General features: G+C 43.1%; 1 protein-coding gene across 1 annotated transcript; it reads right to left on the bottom strand.

The window, feature by feature from the left end:
- Positions 1-4,245: 4,245 nt before the first annotated feature.
- Positions 4,246-24,859, bottom strand: PRPF3 (pre-mRNA processing factor 3). Its single transcript, XM_072115098.1, has 16 exons — positions 24,699-24,859; positions 22,920-23,097; positions 11,237-11,367; positions 10,607-10,750; positions 10,321-10,401; positions 9,285-9,502; positions 8,807-9,113; positions 8,548-8,714; positions 8,270-8,352; positions 7,305-7,448; positions 7,070-7,169; positions 5,857-5,970; positions 5,433-5,551; positions 4,957-5,040; positions 4,735-4,796; positions 4,246-4,453 (listed from the first exon to the last, which is right to left on the bottom strand). The coding sequence occupies exons 2-16, from the start codon at positions 23,062-23,064 to the stop codon at positions 4,307-4,309; spliced, it is 2,046 nt and encodes a 681-aa protein (XP_071971199.1). The 5' UTR covers positions 23,065-23,097; positions 24,699-24,859; the 3' UTR covers positions 4,246-4,306.
- Positions 24,860-25,496: the final 637 nt, after the last annotated feature.

The raw sequence follows: 25,496 nt of genomic DNA, 5'->3' as shown, positions 1-25,496 counted from the left end.
GAAGGAACACATGTATTAAGATCAGAAGTACCAGTGACAAAATGGTAACAGCCGTTGCATGATTGTTATCAGTGATTTGTATGCAGAGGGTGCACATCGCTTCCTCCCTGCATACCTCTCACTGTATACAGGGACTGCTAATATCGGCCCCCTGTCACAGTACAGGATCTGATGTCTGTGTGCACAATGAGCTTGGAAGGGGCAGATCAGACGTGAGGCTGCAGCCTGTGACGAAAGTAACTGAAGGCTGGGGGGGGGGGGGGGGGGGTAGACATCACTCGAATACTGAGGAGCCCAGCACCGGCAACAGGACCACAGTCCCAGCTGCCAGTCTACACCTCAGAGAATAAATCCTGCCCCAAATCTCCTGTCCCACCCGTCGCACGGTGTACAGAGAACCACCTGAGAGAGAGGGGACAGTCAGCCTGAGATCCATCCCTACTCTGCTTCCAGATCCCGCAAAGGATAATTTCCTCTTTTGCAGGATCACAGCGAGGACCGCTCGACACTGTACACTTACAACAAATTTTTGGAAAGGATTTATACAATTTTACTGTTTATTGAAGGAAAAAAAAAAAAAAAAAAAAAAAAGGGAAAAATTACAATAAAAGTTAATTGTCTATAATTCTATGAAAAAATAGGTTCTCTGTGACAATTGGATTTTAAAAATGTTGGGTTGTCATAAGAACCAGGATAACAATAAAGCTTCATTACAGGCACCTGTGATAACTGTTACAGCTGATTATTGTAGCCTAAGGCAAAAGTACAGTAAATTACCAAATACCAAAGGTCCGTATGTAACTAGGGGTCGTATGTAAGTCGGGTGTTCTTAAGTAGGGGACGGCCTGTAAAATTATTTTATCAAGTCTCACATGTCAGGAGAGTAAAAATGTCTCAGAGTAAAGTGGTTACAATGATATCTTAGTTTAAAGAAGAACAGAACTGCAAAAATTGACCTGGTCATGTAGGCCTCAACGGCCCTCAGCCAGCAAGTGGTTAAAACGCTTATTTCCGATCCACAGGAAAGGTGATAACTAGCGGATCAGTGAGGGTCTAACTTCTGGGCCCCCACTGGTTACAAGAACAGTACCCCCACAATAAGGTGCACAGAGTGGAGTGTAGGTATGAGCATAAAAGTTTCTTTTATTTTGTGTGTTTGAACTCTTGAAGGTCTTTATTGCATTATATTGTGAATATACCATTTAGCTATTACACCCTGCCTTAAGCAGACTGTAGAGGATATGGCTAATTGACAGGGCTGGGAGAGGAAAATATAGGCATCAAAACTTGGCTAACAGCAGCAGGTGTTAATACAGCAGCCCTCTGCCCTGTATGGAGAGGGTGTGAGCTTTCTCCATACAGCCTGAAGCGTACCACCACCACGGGCCAGTTACGCCATGTGGAGTGCTTGTAGATTTTGTGCAAAAAGTTTGGTGAATTTTTGCCCAATGTGCGATTTGTGCACGGGGTGCGTCTACACTTGAATACTCAGACCAAATCCACCATTTAGTGCACATTTAGACAGAATCAGTTGTGTCAACTTTCGGACAGAGAAATGGTGCAGATTTGAATTCATTTTGGAGCAAATACTTGGTGATATGTCTTGCGTTATTGCAAAGAACTGTTATTTGACCAAAATTTTTAAAAACTTAGATTCTTCTACTTTTCCTGAAACCAAAATAACTTGATAACTACCACTTACTGACTGTTTTCTTTATGTTGGAATGGTTAAAAGGCTTCGAACTTTAGGATCATTAAAAAAAAAAAAAAAATAATAAATTGCAAAATCATGGAGGTTTAAAATAACAGTAAAACCCCATAATTACCCAATTTTAGAAACTACACCTCAAACTTTTAAAAAGTTTTTTTTTTTAACCCTCTGTTTCACAGGGGTTAAAACAAAATCAAGTGCAATTTTTACATTTTTATTTTTTGCCTTACATTTTTATTTTTTGCCTTACAATTTTATTTTTTGTGGGTTGAAACAAGCCACAAAGGGATCCTGTAACATGCTGATAGTAGTTCTGGCTCGTTAGCAGAATTAAAATAGTAGATTTTAGAAGGGAGGCGGATAACAAACATATGAGAAGAATACCACAGTCACGTGTCCCTGGTTTATTAGGATGGATTTTGATGGTGGATTTCCTTTAAGTGTATTTGTCCATTTTATAAGCAGTACAACCCTCATCATAGTTGTTTGGAATAGATTTAGAGGTTTAAAAGCAACACAAACCAAATGCAGTTTCCCCTCTAATCTGGTTGGTCTGTGAGCCCTTAGCAAAGCTGTAACCAGTTTCACGAGCTGACCACAGGACTCCCTGCATCAGATAGATCTATGATGCAAGGAGTCCCAGCTAAACAGTGCCAGGTGTCAAAACACAGTGAAAAATTGTAAGACAAACTGCTCACCCGACGTAGCCTCTGGCTCACGCACGTCATGGATTCCACATGGACCAGGTGCACTTATACTGTATAGTAGGAAGAAATTAATCCCGCGTACAAATCCAGAGATCATTAGAACTGACTGGGCTATACCTACTGCCCTGTAGCAAGCTATTGACATGACAAAAGAGGTTTTTTATGGAATGGACTATGTACACAAAGACAAAGCTTTAATCATCTCTGGATTTGGACGCTGGATTCATTTCCTTCTACTGTCAAAAAAACCCACACCTCCGATCAAGTGATCAGGTCCTAACTGGTTAACTATTTAAGGGTAGTTTAAGGGTTTCTACCACCAGGAGCTTCTAGCTCCATTAACTTCTATTTAACCTGGAGCCCCTAAGGCTCATTAGCATACAGTCCATCCTGGTGGTAGATGCCCTTTAAGGAGGTTTTCCAGGACTCAACTATTTAGGATAGATCATCAATATCAGATACCTACTACCATCACCAATAGACTAATATGCTGTTGAAACCATCAGTGTAATGATCCAGGAGAAATTAGCTCCATACACCGTGTAGTGGCCAAGAACTGCCCTCGAAATTAAAGATTGAAACTCTGTAGTCTAATAGGTAAACAATAAAATATATATTACAATATACATATACACACACACACGTGAAGGCTCATATAGGAACTATGAGAAAAGCAGCAAAAACAATGAAATTGGTTTTGTCTTTTGTGTTTAATCATCTTTGCATAAAAGACAAGATGTTACTCTCAGCAATGCAAATAAGGTGTCGCTTTACAAAACAAAAGGAAAAAAAAAAAAATACAAGCCTTACCTTCGTTACAGTTTGAAAGTTAGTATTACTGTGAAGACACAAGCGATGGATGGCATCTGTGGTTAATAAAACCTGTATACACCTTCCAAGTTTCCTGGGATCATGAGAGACTACAGTGTCAACTTGTAAAGTGTAAACTAAATGGGAGCTCCCCCTGGTGGCTGCTGCAGGCAGCGAGAATTTATATCATTTTAACTCTATGGCTGTGTAAAAGGGAGGAATAGGATTTAGAAGCTGGATTTCCTACCTGTGTGCAGGACTGTAAAAAGAAACAAAAATAGACCATAACTCTTGATTATCACACCATGCTGCCCTATGCTATTTGGTTTAGGTTTAGGGTCCAGAATCCACAGCAATAAATGATATGCTGCAGGTTTAAAGCCCACAAATACAAGTCAATTTCTGCTGTGAATTTTTCATTGTGTTAATCCCATTACCTGCGCTGCTAATCGGTGGCTTTGGTTCAGAGAACGACAGATGGTCCCGACCCATATGTCAAAATTACAGCGGAAAATCTGGTTCTGGCCATGACCCTGAACTAATTGCATGCAGTCAGTTCAGGTCATTAGACCAATGGACTGCATGAGATTTGTGGCTGCAGCCCAAGTTACATAGTCCCATAGCCATGCCCAAGCTACACAGCCACATAGCAATGCCAGGTCATACAACGGGTACAGTGCATGGGTGCCAAGATACAATAATAGAACCACCCCATGGAAGTAGCTACATAAAACAAGGCATCATCCATTCAAAAGAACTCTACAGCATTTTTGTTTTCAGAAAACGTTGACCTTCACCCATTGAACCGATGTCATATAATCTTTCAGGTACTAGCGGAGTCTCACACAGAAGGGAACCTGTCTGCAGCAGAATTAGAAGGAAACTGTATATTTCGGGAATCCAGAAGTCGCGGTTGTAAATCGGCTTGTGTCATAGTCCAATGGCGGGGATAGCGGAACGCACCACAGCAGTGTAAGGAAAATCTAATATTGTCCACAGTCCAGAGGTTCCCACCGCTTCTTTTTTGGAAGTACAACCTTGGTAAAACTAATTGTGACATAAAAAACCCAAATGATGCTCAGTCTGCAGTTTCCAAAACTGATTGACTCAGTGCCAGGTCCCAGTACTGCTCGGTGCCGTGCTTCTTAAAATGTTCCCGAGCCATGTTTTCTGTGGGGCACTGTTTGAATTTGATGTCCCCGAAACTGCGTTCTTTGGCCGTTCCCTGGAAATGACCGAGTGGTATTAATCAGCGTAAGACGTTACAAGAGAAGCAGATCACATCTAGCCTTGCTGAATACTACATGATCAATCCTAATCTACCCATCAATATACACTGAATGATGCCTAAAAAGCATCCTTTAATGTATTGTAAGAGGCGCCTATTCATTAAAAATGCACAAGACCGGAGCTCCTGCTCAAAGGCTGTCGTCAGGGAACCTTTCAGAGGAATTTTTATTTTAAAAGTATTACCAAAGCGCATAAAGTCAACGATCAGAGACTCACCTCCCACACTAAAGAGCACTTGTTGGACTTTTTTACAGTTTCCTCATCCGATTCGTCATCATCTGTAAGAGAAGACAGGTCATTGTACATCACAGCATTGACAAAGCTCAGCCATATACAGTACACATCCCAGATTATTTCACATTGTTACATAGAAAGGCCCTTTTACTTCATCTTTCTGTCATCTATATACACCAAAACGCACTCCCCATGTACACTTACCATCTGCTTTGTGATTTGACGTCTGCTCGTCCCATTTTATCCGGCTCAGCATCAGACGCTTAAATTTCTTCTGTGCTTTAGGTCCTTCAAAGAAGCAATGACAAATTGTTCAGACAAAACGTCAAGAGTTTAGTGCACAACCTCCCCGTACACAGTAATGGATGAAGTCATACATGTTGTAAAATGTGCATTCACGTGCTGCAGCGACCCCTGTATATCCACTAACACGTGAGCACGTCCATTCAAATTAAGCAGCGACATAATTTGCTAATTTTAAACTAATACCATTGCTTGGTATGGGCCACAAGATCGTGATGAGTGGCCTCAACAAAGATAAGTGACCTAAACAATATCGTCTGGTGGGACCTCGGGCTGTGGATCACTATTCCACAAATGAGGGTCATTAGATTGTGGCCCACCCCTTGTAACTATACAAAGCTCAGCACAGGATTTGAGGTGTTTAGGGCAGCTCTTACCTCCTTCTACTACGACCACATTAACATCTCTGTGTAATACAACTACTCCTGTCAGGTACAACTGGTTGGCATTGGCTTCAATCTTGAACTTTTTAGAAGGATTGGTTAAATTGCGAATACTGAAACATGAACATAGCAAAAGGAGACAAATTCAAACAATGTTTTATCAGCAGTTTCCTAATCCAATCCACGGTGATAACCAGACATCTTGGTGAAGACCCCTCCTATGCAACAATGTAAAACAAAGCTACTGCGAGGCCAGGAGCCCAGTGATGACTATGCAGACACTTTCACTTTAGATTCTTAAGGGGGACTTCTCCTATATTTTACTACAATATAGATATATTATCCCTTCTAGAACACCAAATACACTTCTAATATCTTCAAAACGACCTCAGGAGTCTAGAAACAAACATAACATTACCTGTATACGGCTACATGAACACCTTGTGTGATATCTTCCTTTAACTTTTTTACTTTCTTCTCCTTCCTCTGCTCTGCTGTAAGTTTCCTAGCGGCATTGGCCTCCTCGTGAGCCCTGTAGAAGATACAATACATCCATATGAGATACACAACATCCATCAACCGGTGTAATGTAGTCACGCAGTATATCTGCTCTTTCCAAACCCACGTGACTAATGCAAACAGCTCCAGGCTATCAAACTAAAGGATCCAATGTGTGTATAATTTAGCAACTTTGGCCAATCCCACTTTTTTTTCGGGAGGACTGGTCAAGCAAATAATGTGTATGTCTGTGTCGTGGAAAATGGCGATGGGAAAGCACAATGAGGCATGTAGGATTGTAAAGGGGTTGTGTGATTAGCCCCCATCTTGTGGATAGTAGATGACCATCAGATCGCAGGAGATCTTGCCTATTGGATCCCCACAATTGGAAGAGTGGGGCTCCCCTTACCTTCTCAGGAGCACACGAACTACCGGCATTCAGCTGCGCTGTATGCTGCTCCGGAAGTCCCATAGACTTTAACATAGATCAGGATAGAGCTACGTCCTGTGCGCCTTTGAGTTTTATTGCGCTACTTATAACTAGCTGAAATTGCAAGTCAAATGAGGAGAATTTTTGATCTCTGTTCTACTAATGGTGAGGGGAGGGTCCAACACCTGATACCAGCCACCAATCTGATATTTAACCCCTATCCCATGCGCAAGAGATAAATATCATTAATAACACAACCCCTTTAACATGGGAGATCACATACCACTTAGTGTGTCTGGCAAAGTGTACCATCTGGGAACAAATGAAATCTCAGCCAGGGTTGGGGGAGTGGGGGGTATTGTGAGCTTTGGGCTAAATTAGTCTACACTGCTGGAAAATGGACAAGCTTAGTTTTTCACTGCTTGTTTGCCTGTTAATTGCAAACTATAATCCACTCCGAGTAAATATATACCAGAGCGTCCACCTATCTGCCAACTTTCTCTCCTGACTCCCTCATGCATATATGATGGGCTCATCTGAAAGTATATGTGTAGTGAATGGAGAAAGATTCTGGGGAATTCTAGGAAGAGTCAGGAGGAGATTTCAAAGGTTCCCTCAATATTGGATGGTCTGCTGAATTTTCCATCTAAGATGCATGGTATTGCTAGTGGCTTCCTGTACTATAATTCAGCTGTGTACTTACTTCTGGCGTTTAGCCATCTGCGCCCGGACATGGGCCTCTACTTTTGTGGGGTCCTGTATTGCCTCCGTCCCCAAAACACGCATCAAGTTGGATATTCGCACTAAGTAAAGGTAAACAGGAAGACAACAATTAGAGACAATATGGAAGTGAACAATGAAGCACAGACCACACTACCTGTACAGCCACACCCGGAGAGAAGCTGCAGGATCACTACAGCGTTCACACATAGACCTACCTTTGGGTTCTGGTGGAGGCATTAGTCCTAATCGTACCTTCTCCTGCAATTCCTTCTGGCCCTCCCTTCTTGTCTGGCGCCGGAGTTTCTTCTGTTCTTTTTTAGTGAGATAGATCCCCAGCGTCACTGGTGCATCTCTGTCAACTGAATGAACAAAACATTATGATGGAGAAGTGGTGCGCTTACCATAGAAGAAGGGCGTAGGATCTGTATGTCCGTCCTCACTCCTTTACAGAAGCTGAGACGATAGAGGGGTGAGCATTCCTAATGTCAGTGCAAGGGATCAGCTGCATCTTCACTTATCCAGAACACACAGAGATGCATCAATAGAGGTCTGGTGAACACTCATGAGTGACATAAAGCCTCATGGGAAGGGAACTATCAGTGTAACGCTGTCAGAGCTTCCATGCCACCAAAGTCACAAGAGGAGTTCAAAGAGCTGCACAGGTTATTCTTAATTTAAAAATGGGAAATTACATCAATTCTGAAAGGGGTTGTGCAAGATACACATAACCAAACTGTTATAACCCCTTAAAGAGAGCACTGCACTTCATCTAGCACCTTATACCATGTAGTGCTTAGCAAGCACAGCTCCATACATTTAGTACTTTCTGTGCCTAGTTTCACAACTTTGTCTTATTTCACGCCAGCTAAACAAACCACTAAAAATATGGTGCCATACCCAATACAAGCTGAAGCTTGGCAGTTCCTCATATCTATGATATCCATACAGGCAGGAGGGGGGAATCTCCTTATGGATTAACCCTTTAAAAGCCACTAATAAGCCAGTCATTTTGCATGGAAATGTCAGGTCTATAGACAGTAGAAAACTGGATATCTACCTCGGCCAAGAAGCTTGTTTCTTATAGCACACAATCACAATTCGGTTTTCATTTTCCTTATTGAGCAGGAAAACATGTGATATAGGCATCATAAAATTCTCGTCAGTTGTACAATACACATACCTGGAGGGCTGAGCTGCGCTGGATGCTCTACAAGATTAGTGATTCCATGAAAGTCTTTCCGTACTGCTAAAGCTTCAGGTCTCCTGGAGGCAGAAGGATAATAAGTTGTTCTGATCATGGCTGTGAAGGTCACGTCGCAGTAATTTTACATATTATTAATATAAAAATATGATATGTAATATGTGTATGTAAGTATCGTTGTTTCTGTTTTGTATATTATTTTTTTTTTAAAAAAAGGTCACGTTAGAGGACACAGTGTGTCTGATTGAAGCACTCACAGGTCGGCTCCATGGGGGAGAATGAAGGAGTCCCACCACTCATTATCTGGTATTTCTCCTTCCTTGATCTCTTTCTTGGGGGCGATCAGTGCCAGTCTGGTGGTTGTCTGGATTCCAGTTTTCTTGGCTGCCTGAGATATTTCAGCTTGCAGTTTCTCTAGCTGAGCCTGTTTGTGGACAAAAGTAACTAAATTAGTAAAAGAAATCACCACCAGATCCCGACTGACCCCTCCACAGAGAAAGAAATTGAAGCAAGAACCTTCGTCCTTAATCTCTGGGCAATTTTCTCAAATTTTCCTCTCTCATGGAATTTGAAGGAACGTTTTGTCCTTTGTGAGGGGGTGATGGTGACGCGAGGGTCAAAGAAAGTGTTAGACTCCAAGTCATCAGAAGGCTTCTCCTTAAGCTGTTGCTTGAACTGCTCCCTCTTCACAGCTCTGATGTTGGCTTTCAGCGTGGGCATGCGATGGGTCAGCTCGATCTCTTTTCCTGTGGCATCCACAGTGCGGCCCTGGTCATCCAGAATCAGTGGAGTGGGCTTTGTCTGGTCCTTCAGCTCCACTTTCCTAAAAGATCATCACAAGCAAAAACCCCTTTCAATACATCAATTTCAGCAAAATGGCATCATCCACTCGCATAACAGTTAGTGCTCACTAATAGACCAAGGGCCTAAACAAGCTAATTTCAGAAGGGTTCACTATGTCTCCCAGAGAAGGAGGTCATATTTGCATACTCACGGAGGGGCGATTCCCATGGCGTGAAGGTTGGCCAAGCCAACCATATTTGTATTTCCAATGAGACCAGGCTTGAGAGAAAGTTGTGCTTGGATCCTTGCTTGAAGTTCAGCCGCTTTTCTGGCTTTTTCTATGGCATCGTTCATGAAAGTGGCAGCTTGGGAAGGCTGGATAGTGTTTCCAAAGTTAGAATGGTCGTCTTGTGTGGAAGAAACCTTAGACTGGGTGAAGAGGGATACATGGTGAGAAACTTGTAAGGACTTGCAGACTGGGCTGGCGCCAGCACTGGGCATACCTAGGCAAATGTCGGGCCCAGAGCTGCTGGAGGGGAAGAGGGGGCCCCATTTAAGGCTGAACATAAGGAATCCATGGGGTGAGGTGGCTGTATCTAATTAATATAATGAGTGGAGTTGTGTATAAAATAATCATGAGGGGGGCTGTTTGGTTTGATAAATTAGGGAATATTTTAGGGAACAGGAGACTGTTTTAGTATCTGAATTTTTAATGCTGCCACATGAGTTCACTGCAAAGGAGCCTACTGAAACCTGGAGCCGTCCCTGCTTGCAGAATATGTATAAGCCTGCATGTCAATATATATGTATTAATTACAGTACACTTCTACTACAATGTACCTTAAACATATCCATTTACATCAGCTGGGCATGCATGCAATGTGTTTATGTTTAGACTGTATGAGGGAATGGGTTGTCACTGCTGGAGTCAAACGCCATCTGGAGGGGACCAGAAAGGGACTGACTGCAGTGTCCAAAGAGGCCCTAAAAATTTCACTTTTTTATGTAGTAGAACATCACATATTCCAAAAGTTACCGCAAACCTATTTTTCATAGCATAGTCTTAATTTTTTGCAGCCAAAGAAACCAATTTCATCAACATGAAGAGCTGATGAAGGAGTAGTATGAACACAAACTACAAACACAATAATACTGAGCAGATGGACAATATATAAGGTCAGTGATATGGCAAGACTAGACAATGCTCCCACAGCTAAAGTAAGGAATAGATGCTGCATGTACTGTACCATCGCAGGAGGACTGACGAAGCTCAGCTGCTTTTTCCTCTCCTCTATCTGCCGGGTGGCTGCTTCCATCATCTGCTTAATCTACAACACAGACGTAACATATTATTTATGTTCTACAAACCATTCGTAAATACTCGTAAGTCACATCCTTTGTATGCAAGACCAAAATTATCATCCTAAAGATTATACAGATCGCCCAAAAAGTTTCGGATTAGCTGTTACTACATGCTACAAGATAAGTTGAGATGGTGACCATTAGATCACATAATGAGTCCAGACTACCTACCTGCAGCTTGGTCAGCATGCCTGGGCTCTCAGAGGGTGGACCAGGGATTACTTCCGGTTCTTCCACTTCTTCAAAGCGGGGGACTCGTTTTTTCTTTGAATTTGAAGAATCTTTTGCAAGATCTGGGTCGTCCCCAAAGACTTCCTAACGAAGAGAAAAAGCACATGCATCAAGTACAGAAGACACAGAATTTATGCAAAAAGATTGTTCTCTGGAAACACATGACTGGACATATCTCGCCAGGAAAAAAAAATATATATTTGCTGATCATTGTGGTTCTGTTCAGCCTTTGAAAGCAGAATATGAAGTTACAGTACAGTAAATTAAATGGATGACAATTTATCCAACACATGGACAGCTCACGTCCACCAGTAGAGAGGTGCCTCATTCAGCATATCCATAGATTCTGGTTCAAAAAGGGAAATCTAAAACGGTACTTTCCCCTCCATTAAATCCATATATGCTCCAAGGTCATATGGACAGGTCTCAAAGACAATTCCATTGCATATAGACATTACAAAAGGCCACAATTCTGCTGAGGGGACACAGGCTCCTGCAGCAAAACATGAAATAATGTAGCGGTCAGTGGTAAAATTGTTTATGTACTTCCAAAAGAATGGAACAAATTACCTTTATTTCCCGCTTCCTGCTTTTGTCGCTGCTGGACCTGGAGTGCCGGGAACCCCGACTTTCCCTGACAGCATCGTAGAGCTTATCAACAAACCTCGGCGTGGAGTCATCTAGAAACGGCTTCAGATGATCTAAGGGAGAACAGTCATTATTATCTGACCCCATAATAACATCAACAGATATTTGATTATCAGAAAAAAAATGATCCCTTCAAGATATAATTTCTTATTCGTTACCATTTTCAACGTCTCTGCCATGTCCACTTCCAGCCTGTTACCCACTATGCAGGGAATAAAACACTTAAAGAAGTCCTGTCACCAGAATTTTAGCACCCTGACTAACAATGCCTGCTGGTAAAGGGTTACAAGTCCTCCCCATATCACCTAAAATTAGCTGCCAGTGAGGCCCTGTACCTTAAAGGATATTACCACCAGGATGAAGGATTGTAAACCAAGTACACTGACATACTGGTGTGTGTCCCCTCTGGCAGGATCCACTCTTCTTAAAGCTTCCTATACCCTTGATTTTAAGATAATAAGCTTCAAAAATTATGCAAATTGACCTTGCTTACAACACCTGATCGTGGTGTTAGATGTCCTTTAACTCCTTAGTGACGCGGCCTGAAAAGGCTCTAGTGACCAGCATTTTAGTGAATTTTCGTTTGCGCCAGTTTAAGGGCATAACTTTTTTTTTACCGTATTTTTTTTGTGGTGTTCTTTTCAGAACACAGAGCTAGTTAAAAAGGTAATACAAGTTTAGACTTTTTTTTAATTTTTATTTCGGGTTAAAAGTGGGGAAAAAAAGGCTTTTTTGTGATTTTCAAATTAACTGAAAATTTGTTATTAACCCCTTAGCGCTCCGCGCCGTAGCTGTACTGCGCAGCTTCCCACTATTGGCGCTCAGCGCAGTACAGCTACTGCGCGAGCGCATACTATTTTAGAATTGTCACCACGTCGCGAGACGTGGTGACATCGGGCTGAAATTTGGGTGACAGAGGCAGGAGGAGTTCCTGTCTCCGTCACCCGACCAATCAAATTGGTCCCGCCCGCCGATCGCCGTGATTGGCCAGTCAAACCTGACTGGCCAATTACAGCGATTTTAGGCAAAAAAACGTGCTTTTAGCACTTTCCTCTTCCTCCAGCGGCACCATTTTGGTTTGGTATCGCTGGAGAGAGGAAAGAGCGTTACTGTGTGCACCAAAATACACTTTTACACTATAAATAGTGTTCTGATCCTTATCTGATCCCTATTGTTCCCTACAAATTCCCATCCTATCTGTTTTTTCCTGTGTCCTGTGTGTTCCCTGTGTGATCGCCTTGTGTGATCCCACGTGTCTTCCGTTTTTCCCTGTCTGTCCCTTCTGAACCCAAACGCACTTTTCAGTGCGCTGTGTTAGCGTTGTTCTGCACTGGACGCACTTTTCAGTGCGCCGTGTGAATAGCGCTGCACAGAATCTTTAGCAATCTTAGCGGTAGTTAGTTTGTCTTAGGGCAAGCTAGGTGCATTTGTAGCGCCTTTTTGCGCGGTGCACATAGGTTTTTTTTCGGTGCCTGGTAATATTTTTTTCCAGAACGCCGTAGGTGTACCCGTACATAGCTACTTTTTGTGTGTGCCATCTGTGCGGCTGGTCCGTGTGGCTTGGTGTGCATTATCTTTTTTTTTTGTGTGCTATCTGTGCGGCTTGTCCGTGTAGTTTAGTGCGCATTATTTTTTTTGTGTGCTATCTGTGCGGCTTGTCCGTGTAGTTTTGTGCGCATTATTTTTTGTGTGTGCCATCTGTGCGGCTTATCCGTGTAGTTTGGTGTGCATTACCTTTTTTTTTGTGTGCTATCTGTGCGGCTTGTCCGTGTAGTTTAGTGCGCATTATTTTTTTTGTGTGCTATCTGTGCGGCTTGTCCGTGTAGTTTAGTGCGCATTATTTTTTTTGTGTGCTATCTGTGCGGCTTGTCCGTGTAGTTTAGTGCGCATTATTTTTTGTGTGCCATCTGTGCGGCTGGTCCGTGTGGCTTGGTGTGCATCTTTTTTTTTTGTGTGCTATCTGTGCGGCTTGTCCGTGTAGTTTAGTGCACATTATTTTTTGTGTGTGCCATCTGTGCGGCTTGTCCGTGTAGTTTGGTGCGCATTATCTTTTTTTTTTTGTGTGCTATCTGTGCGGCTTGTCCGTGTAGTTTAGTGCACATTATTTTTTGTGTGTGCCATCTGTGCGGCTTGTCCGTGTAGTTTGGTGCGCATTATCTTTTTTTTTTTGTGTGCTATCTGTGCGGCTTGTCCGTGTAGTTTAGTGCACATTATTTTTTGTGTGTGCCATCTGTGCGGCTTGTCCGTGTAGTTTGGTGCGCATTATCTTTTTTTTTTTGTGTGCTATCTGTGCGGCTTGTCCGTGTAGTTTAGTGCACATTATTTTTTGTGTGTGCCATCTGTGCGGCTTGTCCGTGTAGTTTGGTGCGCATTATCTTTTTTTTTTTGTGTGCTATCTGTGCGGCTTGTCCGTGTAGTTTAGTGCACATTATTTTTTGTGTGTGCCATCTGTGCGGCTTGTCCGTGTAGTTTGGTGTGCATTATATTTTTTTTTTGTGTGCCTGCTAGACGGTTTATCCGTGTAGTTTGGTGCACATTATCTAATTTTTCCAGTTCTCTATTTTTTTTGTGTGCAATGTCTCAGAAGACGTACACCGTGTTGGAGGCATATAACATGCTTGCCTCTGACACCGAGTCAGCTAGTGGGGATGATGGTCCCTTTTACCTATCATCATCCTCCTGCTCATCTTCCAGTGACCTGGAAGGACCCCCAAGAAGGCGCCGTAGGGTTCCAGGGACTTCTGCAATTGAAGTGCCTGGGACTTCTGCAGGAGAAGTGCCTGGGACTTCTGCAGGAGAAGTGCCTGGGACTTCTGCAGGAGAAGTTTCTGGGACTTCTGCAGGAGAAGCGTCTGGGGCTTCCACTGACCCCACATGGGTAGCCCCAGATAATTATACCCCTCAGGTCCCTGACTTTTTGGGCCATCCTGGCATTAACTTTGACACGACAGGGCTCAGAGCTGTAGACTTTTTTAAGTTTTTTTTTGATGAGGAGCTGCTAAATATTATTATATTTCAGACAAATCTCTACGCTGCACAACATATTGCCCAAAACCCCACGTCCTTTTATGCACAACCCTACAGGTGGACCCCTGTCACTGCAGCAGAGATGTACAAGTATTGGGGCATAATACTCCTTATGGGGATAGTAAAGAAGCCTTCAATCAGGGACTACTGGAGCACAGATATACTGTACCACACCCCCATGTTCCGCATGGCAATGAGCAGGATGCGCTTTGAAGCCATCCATAAGTTTTTGCACTACACTGACAACACACAGTGCCCACCCAGAGGTGACCCCAGTTATGATCGGTTATTTAAGGTCAGGCCCATATTAGATCATTTTAGTGCCAAGTTTGCCCAGGCATATACTCCCGCCAAACATGTGAGCATAGACGAGTCCCTGGTACAATTCAAAGGGAGACTTCAATTCCGCCAGTACCTGCCCAATAAGAGGGCAAGATATGGTGTGAAAATGTATAAGCTGTGCGAAAGTTCATCAGGGTACACATACAAGTTCAGGGTATATGAAGGGAAGGACTCCTCTATAGTGCCCCCAGAATGCCCCCCCTTCCTGGGTGTTACAGGGAAGATAGTGTGGGATTTAGTGCACCCACTGCTGGACCAGGGCTACCACCTATACCTGGACAATTTCTACACCAGCACCACCCTGTTCAAGTGCCTCACTTCCAGAAATACTGCGGCATGCGGCACTGTACGCAGAAATCAGAGAGGTCTCCCTAAGTCGCTGCTTGGGCAAAAACTTAAAAGGCACGAAAGCAGGGCACTATGCAGCGACTCTGTATTGTGTGTTAAGTACAAGGACAAGAGAGAGGTCCTTGTATTAACCACAATACATGAGCACACCACCACCCCTGTCCCAGTACGAGGTGCCAGTACAGAAACCCCCAAGCCAGACTGTATTTTAGATTATAACAAATACATGGGAGGGGTGGACTTGTCTGACCAGGTGCTTCAGCCGTACAATGCCATGCGGAAGTCGAGGGTGTGGTACAAGAAGCTGGCCGTGCACATCATGCAGATGGCATTGTATAATGCTTATGTGCTGCATCGATATGCCGGCCAGAGGGGAACTTTCCTGGAATTTCAAGAGATGGTAATAAAGTACTTTCTTTTTGGAGACCAGGAAGGGGGGAGTGCTAGCACATCTGGAAGTGAGGCCACATCACGTATTGTACCAGGGCAGCACTTTCCAGGAGTAGTTCCCCAAACAGCCAGCAAGGGAAGGTCACAAAAGAGGTGCAGGGTGTGCTCCAAAAATGGCATTCGGAAGGACACCATTCATCACTGTGAGACATGCCCAGAAAAACCAGGGTTATGTATGAAAGATTGCTTCCGAATTTATCATACATCCCTGGATTTTTAGAGTACCCTGTTGTTACCCTGACGCACAGCTTATACATCATGCCGCACCTTCCCTTCTAAGCCCTGCCATGTGCCCAGCCTCTAGATTACTGTCCCGTATGCTTTACCCGGGAAAACATGCATCATGATTTTTAGGGTGTTTGTCTCCCATGGCAGCAGCTGGGCACAAAATGACATAATAGATATTTTTTACTATGCACTATCCATTTTGCACTTTTTCAGGGGTCCACCTGTGGGGTTAAAATGCTAACTATACCCCTAGATTAATTCATGGAGGGGTGTAGTTTCCAAAATAGGGTCAGTTCTTAGGGGTTTCTACTGTACTGGCCCCTATTGGCATCTACAAATCTTTCATGATGCCAAAAAGAAAAAAAAAAGTACAATGTCTGTGCTCCAACAAGTTAATCCCTTTTGAGCCCTGCCGTGTCACCATCCTACAGATTATTGCCTCCTATGGGGTATTGCCCTAACCGGGGTAACCCGCAGAATGATCTTTGATGTGTTTTTCCCCAGTGGCATGAGTTGGGCATAATACTTTTGTCACTTCAATGGCATATTTGATAAATTGCAATACAACTGTTTCTCTGCACTACTCACTTTGTATTACATTTGAGCCAGCACCTTAGGGGTTAAAATACTCATACAAGCCTACATACATTCTTTGAGGGGTGCCCTTTCCAAAATGGGTTCACTACTTGGGCTTTCTATTGTACTGGTACCTCGGGGGTACCCCCCATTACCAATCTAGTGAAAACGAAGCTTGAAAACCTAAATTGTGCTTCTTTCTTCCTGACCCCTGCCGTGTGCCCAGCCTGTAAATTATTGGCACATGTGTGGTATTGCCGTACTCAGGACAACCCCCAGAATGATTTTTGGGGTGTTTGTCTAAAGTGGCATGGGTTGGGCACAGTATATGAGGCACAAAAATGACTTTTTTGAGATAAAAACACAATTTTTACTCTGCACCATTTACTTTGCATTCAATTTTGACCAGCGTGTTGGGGGTTAAAATGATCATACAAGCCTACATACATTCTTTGAGGGGTGCCCTTTCCAAAATGGGTTCACTACTTGGGAGTTTCTATTGTACTGGTACCTCGGGGGTACCCCCCATTACCAATCTAGTGAAAACGAAGCTTGAAAACCTAAATTGTGCTTCTTTCTTCCTGACCCCTGCCGTGTGCCCAGCCTGTAAATTATTGGCACATGTGTGGTATTGCCGTACTCAGGACAACCCCCAGAATGATTTTTGGGGTGTTTGTCTAAAGTGGCATGGGTTGGGCACAGTATATGAGGCACAAAAATGACTTTTTTGAGATAAAAACACAATTTTTACTCTGCACCATTTACTTTGCATTCAATTTTGACCAGCGTGTTGGGGGTTAAAATGATCATACAAGCCTACATACATTCTTTGAGGGGTGCCCTTTCCAAAATGGGTTCACTACTTGGGAGTTTCTATTGTACTGGTACCTCGGGGGTACCCCCCATTACCAATCTAGTGAAAACGAAGCTTGAAAACCTAAATTGTGCTTCTTTCTTCCTGACCCCTGCCGTGTGCCCAGCCTGTAAATTATTGGCACATGTGTGGTATTGCCGTACTCAGGACAACCCCCAGAATGATTTTTGGGGTGTTTGTCTAAAGTGGTATGGGTTGGGCACAGTATATGAGGCACAAAAATGACTTTTTTGAGATAAAAACACAATTTTTACTCTGCACCATTTACTTTGCATTTAATTTTGACCAGCGTGTCGGGGGTTAAAATGCTCACCACAACCACCGATAAATTCTTTGAGGGGTCTAGTTTCCGTAATGGTATCATTTATTGGGGGTTTCTATTGCACTGGCACCTCACGGGCACTGCCAACATGACATGGCACTCCAAATCCAAACATGTGGAAACGGAGCTGGAAAATCAAAATTTCACTCCTTCCGTTTTCATCCCTTCTGTGTGCCCAGTCTGTAAATTATTGGCACATGTGTGGTATTGCTGTACTCAGGACAACCCGCAGAATGATTTTTGGGGTGTTTGTCTAAAGTGGCATGGGTTGGGCACAGTATATGAGGCACTAAAATGACATTTTTGAGATAAAAACGCAATTTTTACTCTGCACCATTTACTTTGCATTTAATTTTGACCAGCGTGTCGGGGGTTAAAATGCTCACCACAACCACCGATAAATTCTTTGAGGGGTCTAGTTTCCGTAATGGTATCATTTATTGGGGGTTTCTATTGCACTGGCACCTCACGGGCACTGCCAACATGACATGGCACTCCAAATCCAAACATGTGGAAACGGAGCTGGAAAATCAAAATTTCACTCCTTCCGTTTTCATCCCTTCTGTGTGCCCAGTCTGTAAATTATTGGCACATGTGTGGTATTGCTGTACTCAGGACAACCCGCAGAATGATTTTTGGGGTGTTTGTCTAAAGTGGCATGGGTTGGGCACAGTATATGAGGCACTAAAATGACATTTTTGAGATAAAAACGCAATTTTTACTCTGCACCATTTACTTTGCATTTAATTTTGACCAGCGTGTCGGGGGTTAAAATGCTCACCACAACCACCGATAAATTCTTTGAGGGGTCTAGTTTCCGTAATGGTATCATTTATTGGGGGTTTCTATTGCACTGGCACCTCACGGGCACTGCCAACATGACATGGCACTCCAAATCCAAACATGTGGAAACGGAGCTGGAAAATCAAAATTTCACTCCTTCCGTTTTCATCCCTTCTGTGTGCCCAGTCTGTAAATTATTGGCACATGTGTGGTATTGCTGTACTCAGGACAACCCGCAGAATGATTTTTGGGGTGTTTGTCTAAAGTGGCATGGGTTGGGCACAGTATATGAGGCACTAAAATGACATTTTTGAGATAAAAACGCAATTTTTACTCTGCACCATTTACTTTGCATTTAATTTTGACCAGCGTGTCGGGGGTTAAAATGCTCACCACAACCACCGATAAATTCTTTGAGGGGTCTAGTTTCCGTAATGGTATCATTTATTGGGGGTTTCTATTGCACTGGCACCTCACGGGCCCTGCCAACATGACATGGCACTCCAAATCCAAACATGTGAAAACGGAGCTGGAAAATCAAAATTTCATTCCTTCCGTTCTCATCCCTTCTGTGTGCCCAGTCTGTAAATTATTGGCACATGTGTGGTATTGCTGTACTCGGGACAACCTGCAGAATGATTTTTGGGGTGTTTGTCTAAAGTGGCACGGGTTGGGCACAGTATATGAGGCACTAAAATGACATTTTTGAGATAAAAACGCAATTTTTACTCTGCACCATTTGCTTTGCATTTAATTTTGACCAGCGTGTCGGGGGTTAAAATGCTCACCACAACCACCGATAAATTCTTTGAGGGGTCTAGTTTCCGTAATGGTATCATTTATTGGGGGTTTCTATTGCACTGGCACCTCACGGGCCCTGCCAACATGACATGGCACTCCAAATCCAAACATGTGAAAACGGAGCTGGAAAATCAAAGTTTCACTCCTTCCGTTTTCATCCCTTCTGTGTGCCCAGTCTGTAAATTATTGGCACATGTGTGGTATTGCTGTACTCAGGACAACCCGCAGAATGATTTTTGGGGTGTTTGTCTAAAGTGGCATGGGTTGGGCACAGTATATGAGGCACTAAAATGACATTTTTGAGATAAAAACGCAATTTTTACTCTGCACCATTTACTTTGCATTTAATTTTGACCAGCGTGTCGGGGGTTAAAATGCTCACCACAACCACCGATAAATTCTTTGAGGGGTCTAGTTTCCGTAATGGTATCATTTATTGGGGGTTTCTATTGCACTGGCACCTCACGGGCACTGCCAACATGACATGGCACTCCAAATCCAAACATGTGAAAACGGAGCTGGAAAATCAAAATTTCACTCCTTCCGTTTTCATCCCTTCTGTGTGCCCAGTCTGTAAATTATTGGCACATGTGTGGTATTGCTGTACTCAGGACAACCCGCAGAATGATTTTTGGGGTGTTTGTCTAAAGTGGCATGGGTTGGGCACAGTATATGAGGCACTAAAATGACATTTTTGAGATAAAAACGCAATTTTTACTCTGCACCATTTACTTTGCATTTAATTTTGACCAGCGTGTCGGGGGTTAAAATGCTCACCACAACCACCGATAAATTCTTTGAGGGGTCTAGTTTCCGTAATGGTATCATTTATTGGGGGTTTCTATTGCACTGGCACCTCACGGGCACTGCCAACATGACATGGCACTCCAAACATGTGAAAACGGAGCTGGAAAATCAAAATTTCATTCCTTCCGTTCTCATCCCTTCTGTGTGCCCAGTCTGTAAATTATTGGCACATGTGTGGTATTGCTGTACTCGGGACAACCTGCAGAATGATTTTTGGGGTGTTTGTCTAAAGTGGCACGGGTTGGGCACAGTATATGAGGCACTAAAATGACATTTTTGAGATAAAAACGCAATTTTTACTCTGCACCATTTGCTTTGCATTTAATTTTGACCAGCGTGTCGGGGGTTAAAATGCTCACCACAACCACCGATAAATTCTTTGAGGGGTCTAGTTTCCGAAATGGTGACATTTTGGGGGGTTTTCTATTGTACTTTTACTTCAGGGGCTCTTCAATTACACTGTGGCACCACAAAATATTTGCAGCCAAATTGGCCTTCCAAATTCCCGGTATCGCTAACTCTGTTCTGGACATCGATGTGCGGGGAAACAGCAGCTGACATCCACATGTCTGGTATTGCCGTACTCGGAAGAAGCAGGGCAAGAAATTAGGAATATATATTTACCTCAAATTCCTTCTGAATGTATCCGTTTTAGGGCTAAATTGGAAAGATTGAAATCAAAAATTGAAATTTCAAAATTTCCACTCCATTTTCATATGCTTCCGGAAAAATAATTAAAGGGTTAACAGACTTCTTAAATGCTGATTTGAATAGGTTGAGATGTTAGGTTCATAAAATGGTGTTACTTGTGGGGGTATATAGTACATAAGTCTTTATAGAGCACTTCCAAACTGAATTGATCACCAAAAAGTTCGCATTTTTCAAATTTCAAGAAAATCTGAGAAGTTGCTACTAAAACTTCAAACCTTCTCACATCCATAAAAATAATGGAAACGTAAAACAAATTATGGATATAAAAAGAAGACCAATGGCAAAAGGTTTCTATCAAAAAAAATTTGTGGTATCACTTTTTGTCTAAAAATTATAACATTTGAAACTTTGAAAATAGTCATTTTTTTCAAATTTTTCCTAAATTTTTGAATTTTTACCCCCCAAAAAAGGAACGGATCACCGAAATGACACTACTAACATAAACTACAATGTCTCACGAGAAAACAATCTCAAAATCACAGAGATATCTTAAAGCGTTGAAAAGTTATTACCACAGGAAGAGACACTGGTCAAATTTCCAAAAAAAGTTGCGAGCCTTAACCTGCAAACAGGCTGCGTCCTTAAGGGGTTAATGAATTCCCTATTTTGTTTTGGTTGGTTTGATATATAATATTTATAGTCTCGGGCAAACAGGGGGAGTATGGCGATGCTTTTTGTAGTGTAGAGGGGTTTGTTTGTTTTTATTATATGGGGAAATGTCATTGTAATTTTATGAATATTTAGTAATTTTTTTTTGTGTGCTTGTTAATGTTATATGTCCCCCATGAGGTCATAAAAGACCCCTGGGAGACATTTTCACTTTTTTTATTTTACAAGGCATCTAAGAGCCTCTGTCACTGGGGTTTCTGATCAGACCTGAACTGGGTCTGTTCAACCCCTTTTGACCTGGCGGTCACATAATGCTGTGAGGAGCAAAGAAGGGAGATGCGGTAACGAAATGCATCTCCCTTCTCCCTAGCATCTCCAAAACCCGGAGAACAGGTCCTGCTCCCGCGTGAGCAGCAGAAAACTGCAGTGACGTGTAAAGACTTGGCTGCAGATTTCCGGACCTGCGTCAGCTGACGTTTAAAGCAAGCAGGCGTTCGGAAAGAGTTAAAGGACACCTGTCATCAGGTCTCTGTCACTAGTCCTGTCACCTCTACCTGTTGGAGCAGCTCACAAGGATCCCATCCCAGCCTTTATCTAGTTATTTCATACATTAATCATTATAAAATCATCTATTCTTTATTATGTAAATGAGGCTGGTCACATGGTCAGAGGCAGTGATGTCACCCCTGTTCCCCCTCCCCTCTCCTCCCCCTGCTCATGTCTGTGTGTAATGTATAGTAAAGCATTGCTGGTGTGTGTGCTGCATCTGCTGACATGCTGCATCCTCCTAATATACAGGTGAGAGACACAGACATCAGCTACACATGAATCTGACATGTTCTGCAATAACATGGCTGCCTGGAGCTGCTGTATCTCTCCTATACACACACACATGCACACACAGGCTGCAGGGGGCGTGGCCACCAGCACCAGGAAGCACATCATTATACAGCCTCACATCATTATACAGGCTGTCAGTCAAGCACCGGGGGTGTGGCTGTGCCTCCCACTCATGAATAGAGTGGACAGCTTGAATATGCTAATGCTTCATTGGACATTTCACAGGTCATTTGCATACAGCTTTAGGACCTCATTGCTTAGGTTTACAGGCATGTAGAGGGACAATGAAGGGATAGAGGCAATGCTCTCTAATGGCAGTTTATGAAAATATATTTAGTTTAGGGGGGTTATTTTGCATGACGGGTTCTCTTTAAATACAGTAGACCACGCTCCCTTATTTTGACTGACAGCTCTGCCTGGTGTTACGTTCATGGCATGTGACCAGAGCAACATTATCTCAGGTCCTTAACCTCTCAACATTAGCAAACTGTATGGTATCTGATAACCCAAAAATTCAGGAACCTCCTTGGAGGATGGAAAGGAGTAGAAGTCCGTAGAAGCTGCTGTGATTTCATGTAATTAAATACATACGTGGGGTACATTTTGCAAATGTAAGGTAATATAACAAAGTTGATTTATGGGGATGTGAAAAAATTATTTTTAGCTAAAAAGTAGGGTATCCGTTAGTTAATAGGGTTCTATAGGAACCTGTCACTAGCTGTATGTGTGAAAAATGTGGTGACAGGTTCCCTTTAAGCACCAAGACAGTACCTTCCTTCTGAGGACTGGTGAGACACCGATCCCAGGAAGGTAGTAACATAACGTCCATCATTTTATAAGATGGGACAGCAGATTACATGAGAACTATCATAACGAAGAGCCCTTACCCGCAGCCTTCTTCTTGTCCATCCCTTTGCCAACACAGTTTAGGGCAGCAGTGACCACGGTGGGCTCAGAGAAGCCCAGGACTCCTTTTACAGTTTTTTCTATCCATGGCTTCAGGTCATCAAGTTCCCTCCTTGATAGAGACATGTTTATACAGTAGAGGACGCTCCAATCCCACAGCTGAAACAGAAGCAAAAAGAAGAAATTCACATGACTTATGTGCACATTCCAGTAGTTCGATTGCTATTTGGGGGTTTAGACATATCCACAGCATATCCCATAGATGCCCAATAGTTGGCGACACAGGGTAGGGCGTTATTCTTCCTTGTTCATTGAGAAGCAGTCACCTGGCACTTTCCAGTGAAGTTTAGAGGAGCTGCCTTTTCTGTGGCAAACTCCATGTCCTGATATTTGTCATGACGGTCAGGAGTAGAGCATGCACCCCGCAGCTCCATTCAATAGTATGGAAGTATTGGAAATTCCAAAGCAATACCCCAGCGTTGATCTCTGAAATTCCCAATCACACACATAGAAACGGATGAAGCAGAATGGCGTATGCTCCACCCATAAGAGATGGGGATTCGGGCAGTTGGACCCTCACCGATAGGAGATAAAGGGGTTGCACCAATTGAGGAAGTTAAGATGATTTTCCATGATTAAAGGGGCTGTCAAAACAAGACAGCAGCTATACTTACCTCCCTCCAGGGATGACACCACAACCATAGTGACCCCCACTGCACCCTCTATTACAGTCCATAGTCAGGACCTGGAGAACACACCCACCATGTCTGTGGAATCATTGTTATTACAGCCCCCACAACACTCTAGGACCTCCAGTGATCACAACCATGAGGGTCCCACATATGCAGAATGTGAAAGTCACTGACAAACGGGTCTTCTCTGTCAGTTCTATAGAGATGAGCAGAGAACGGATGCACCTGTGACTACAGTCATACGGGGGACCCTCAGTTCTTAGGATCAGTACAGGCTCCTAGAACTGAAGCCCAAATACTATGGCGGAGCGTGTGACCAGGAAACATCTATGGCAGTGATGGTGAACCTTTTGGAGACAGAGTGCCCAAGCTACAACAAAAACCCAATTATATGTCACAAAGTGCCAACATGACAATGTAAGCAGTAACTTATTGATCCCTGCTGTATCACAGGTTTTAATCGTATTGCTGTCCTGAGTTCACCAAAACAATAGAAATATGGAGAAATTTGGATTTTAGCTTCCCTCCAGGGTCCCCTGAAGAGGAAGAATCAGGGGAGCCAGAACAGGAGCTCTAATGACAATCCATCTCTATCCACACCTTCTCGCTCCTCCTGTAGTCCTGGCACCCAAGGATGTCACTTTAAAATAGCGCTGAGCATGCCGCGTCCTGGGCTGTATTGTACCACAGGAGAAAGCCTTGAGTCTTGTCTGGCTAACTCTGTGTTGGGGTGAAGGCTGGGTGCCCACAGAAAGGGCTCAGAGTGCCACCTCTGGCACCAGTGCCATAGGCTTGCCACCACTGATCTATGGGGTGGACTAGTGTGCAGAACACATAACACACATGCTGTGTAACACATGCCTGGTATGGCGACAGCAGTAACAGGACTGCGGTTACTACAAGATCCCCGGCCCCACCACCAAAATATAACCCTGCTGCCAAGGGATACCTGTGCCCGCACATAGACCCGTCTCCCGGGGAAACGCAACTCAAGCCCGGGGATTCTGCGGCCTAAACATAGGTTACAGAGAAGCTCCCCCTAGAGGCCGACACCGCTCAGTCACTCACCCACTCGTCCTGTGTCACTTCCTCCCTCGTTTGCTACGATTACAACACCGGGTCTAACGGAGACCAAACGTCAAACCGGAACCGGAAGTCGAGTGAGCATGCAGCCTGGCGCACTCGCAGTGACCCGCATCACGTGTTGGGCGGCGCAAAGCATCTTGGGTGGCGGGTTTCAATGCGCGCGTTTCAACAACTTTATCAATAGCTGAGGCTGGTGACATGACGGAGAATGTTCTAATTCTATTCTATATACATTAAAAAATTATAAATTAAAACATTATATAAATTCATAAACTCAGAAGAGTTTCACATAACAGTAGGTTTATCAAAAGTTTCCGAGAACAAAACGAATCTAATTTTCCCATAGCAGTTTATATGAAATCTGAGCTCTGATTGGTTGTCATGAGCAGTTAGATCAGTTTTGATTGGCTCCTAAATTTTTATCAATATATCACTCACTGTATGAACCTCATATGCAGTTTAATGTATTCAATACCTCCCAACATTTTGTGAATATTTTCTTTTTTGTGAGTTGTTTTATCTATAAATAAAATATTAAATTATACCATTATTTAGAAGTTCAAATATTATTTGAATTAACTACACGTGGTGCTTGTGTATGTATGAACAACTTTAGCAATTTTTACCCTTGTATCCAGGGTTATTACATCTTGTAGTTCTTCATATTCAACTATGAAGCATCTTGCTGCTTAATTTTGTTATATTTTGATAGGCTTGGGATTCTGGGACATCAACATACATGTTTATTATTTTATTAGATGATTTATACAGGAGTGTGTG

The sequence above is a fragment of the Engystomops pustulosus genome, chromosome 7, assembly GCF_040894005.1.
Source record: "Engystomops pustulosus chromosome 7, aEngPut4.maternal, whole genome shotgun sequence".
Lineage (NCBI taxonomy): Eukaryota > Metazoa > Chordata > Amphibia > Anura > Leptodactylidae > Engystomops > Engystomops pustulosus.
Note: the sequence above shows the minus strand (reverse complement) of the source record. Positions and strands in the feature narration are given on the sequence as shown.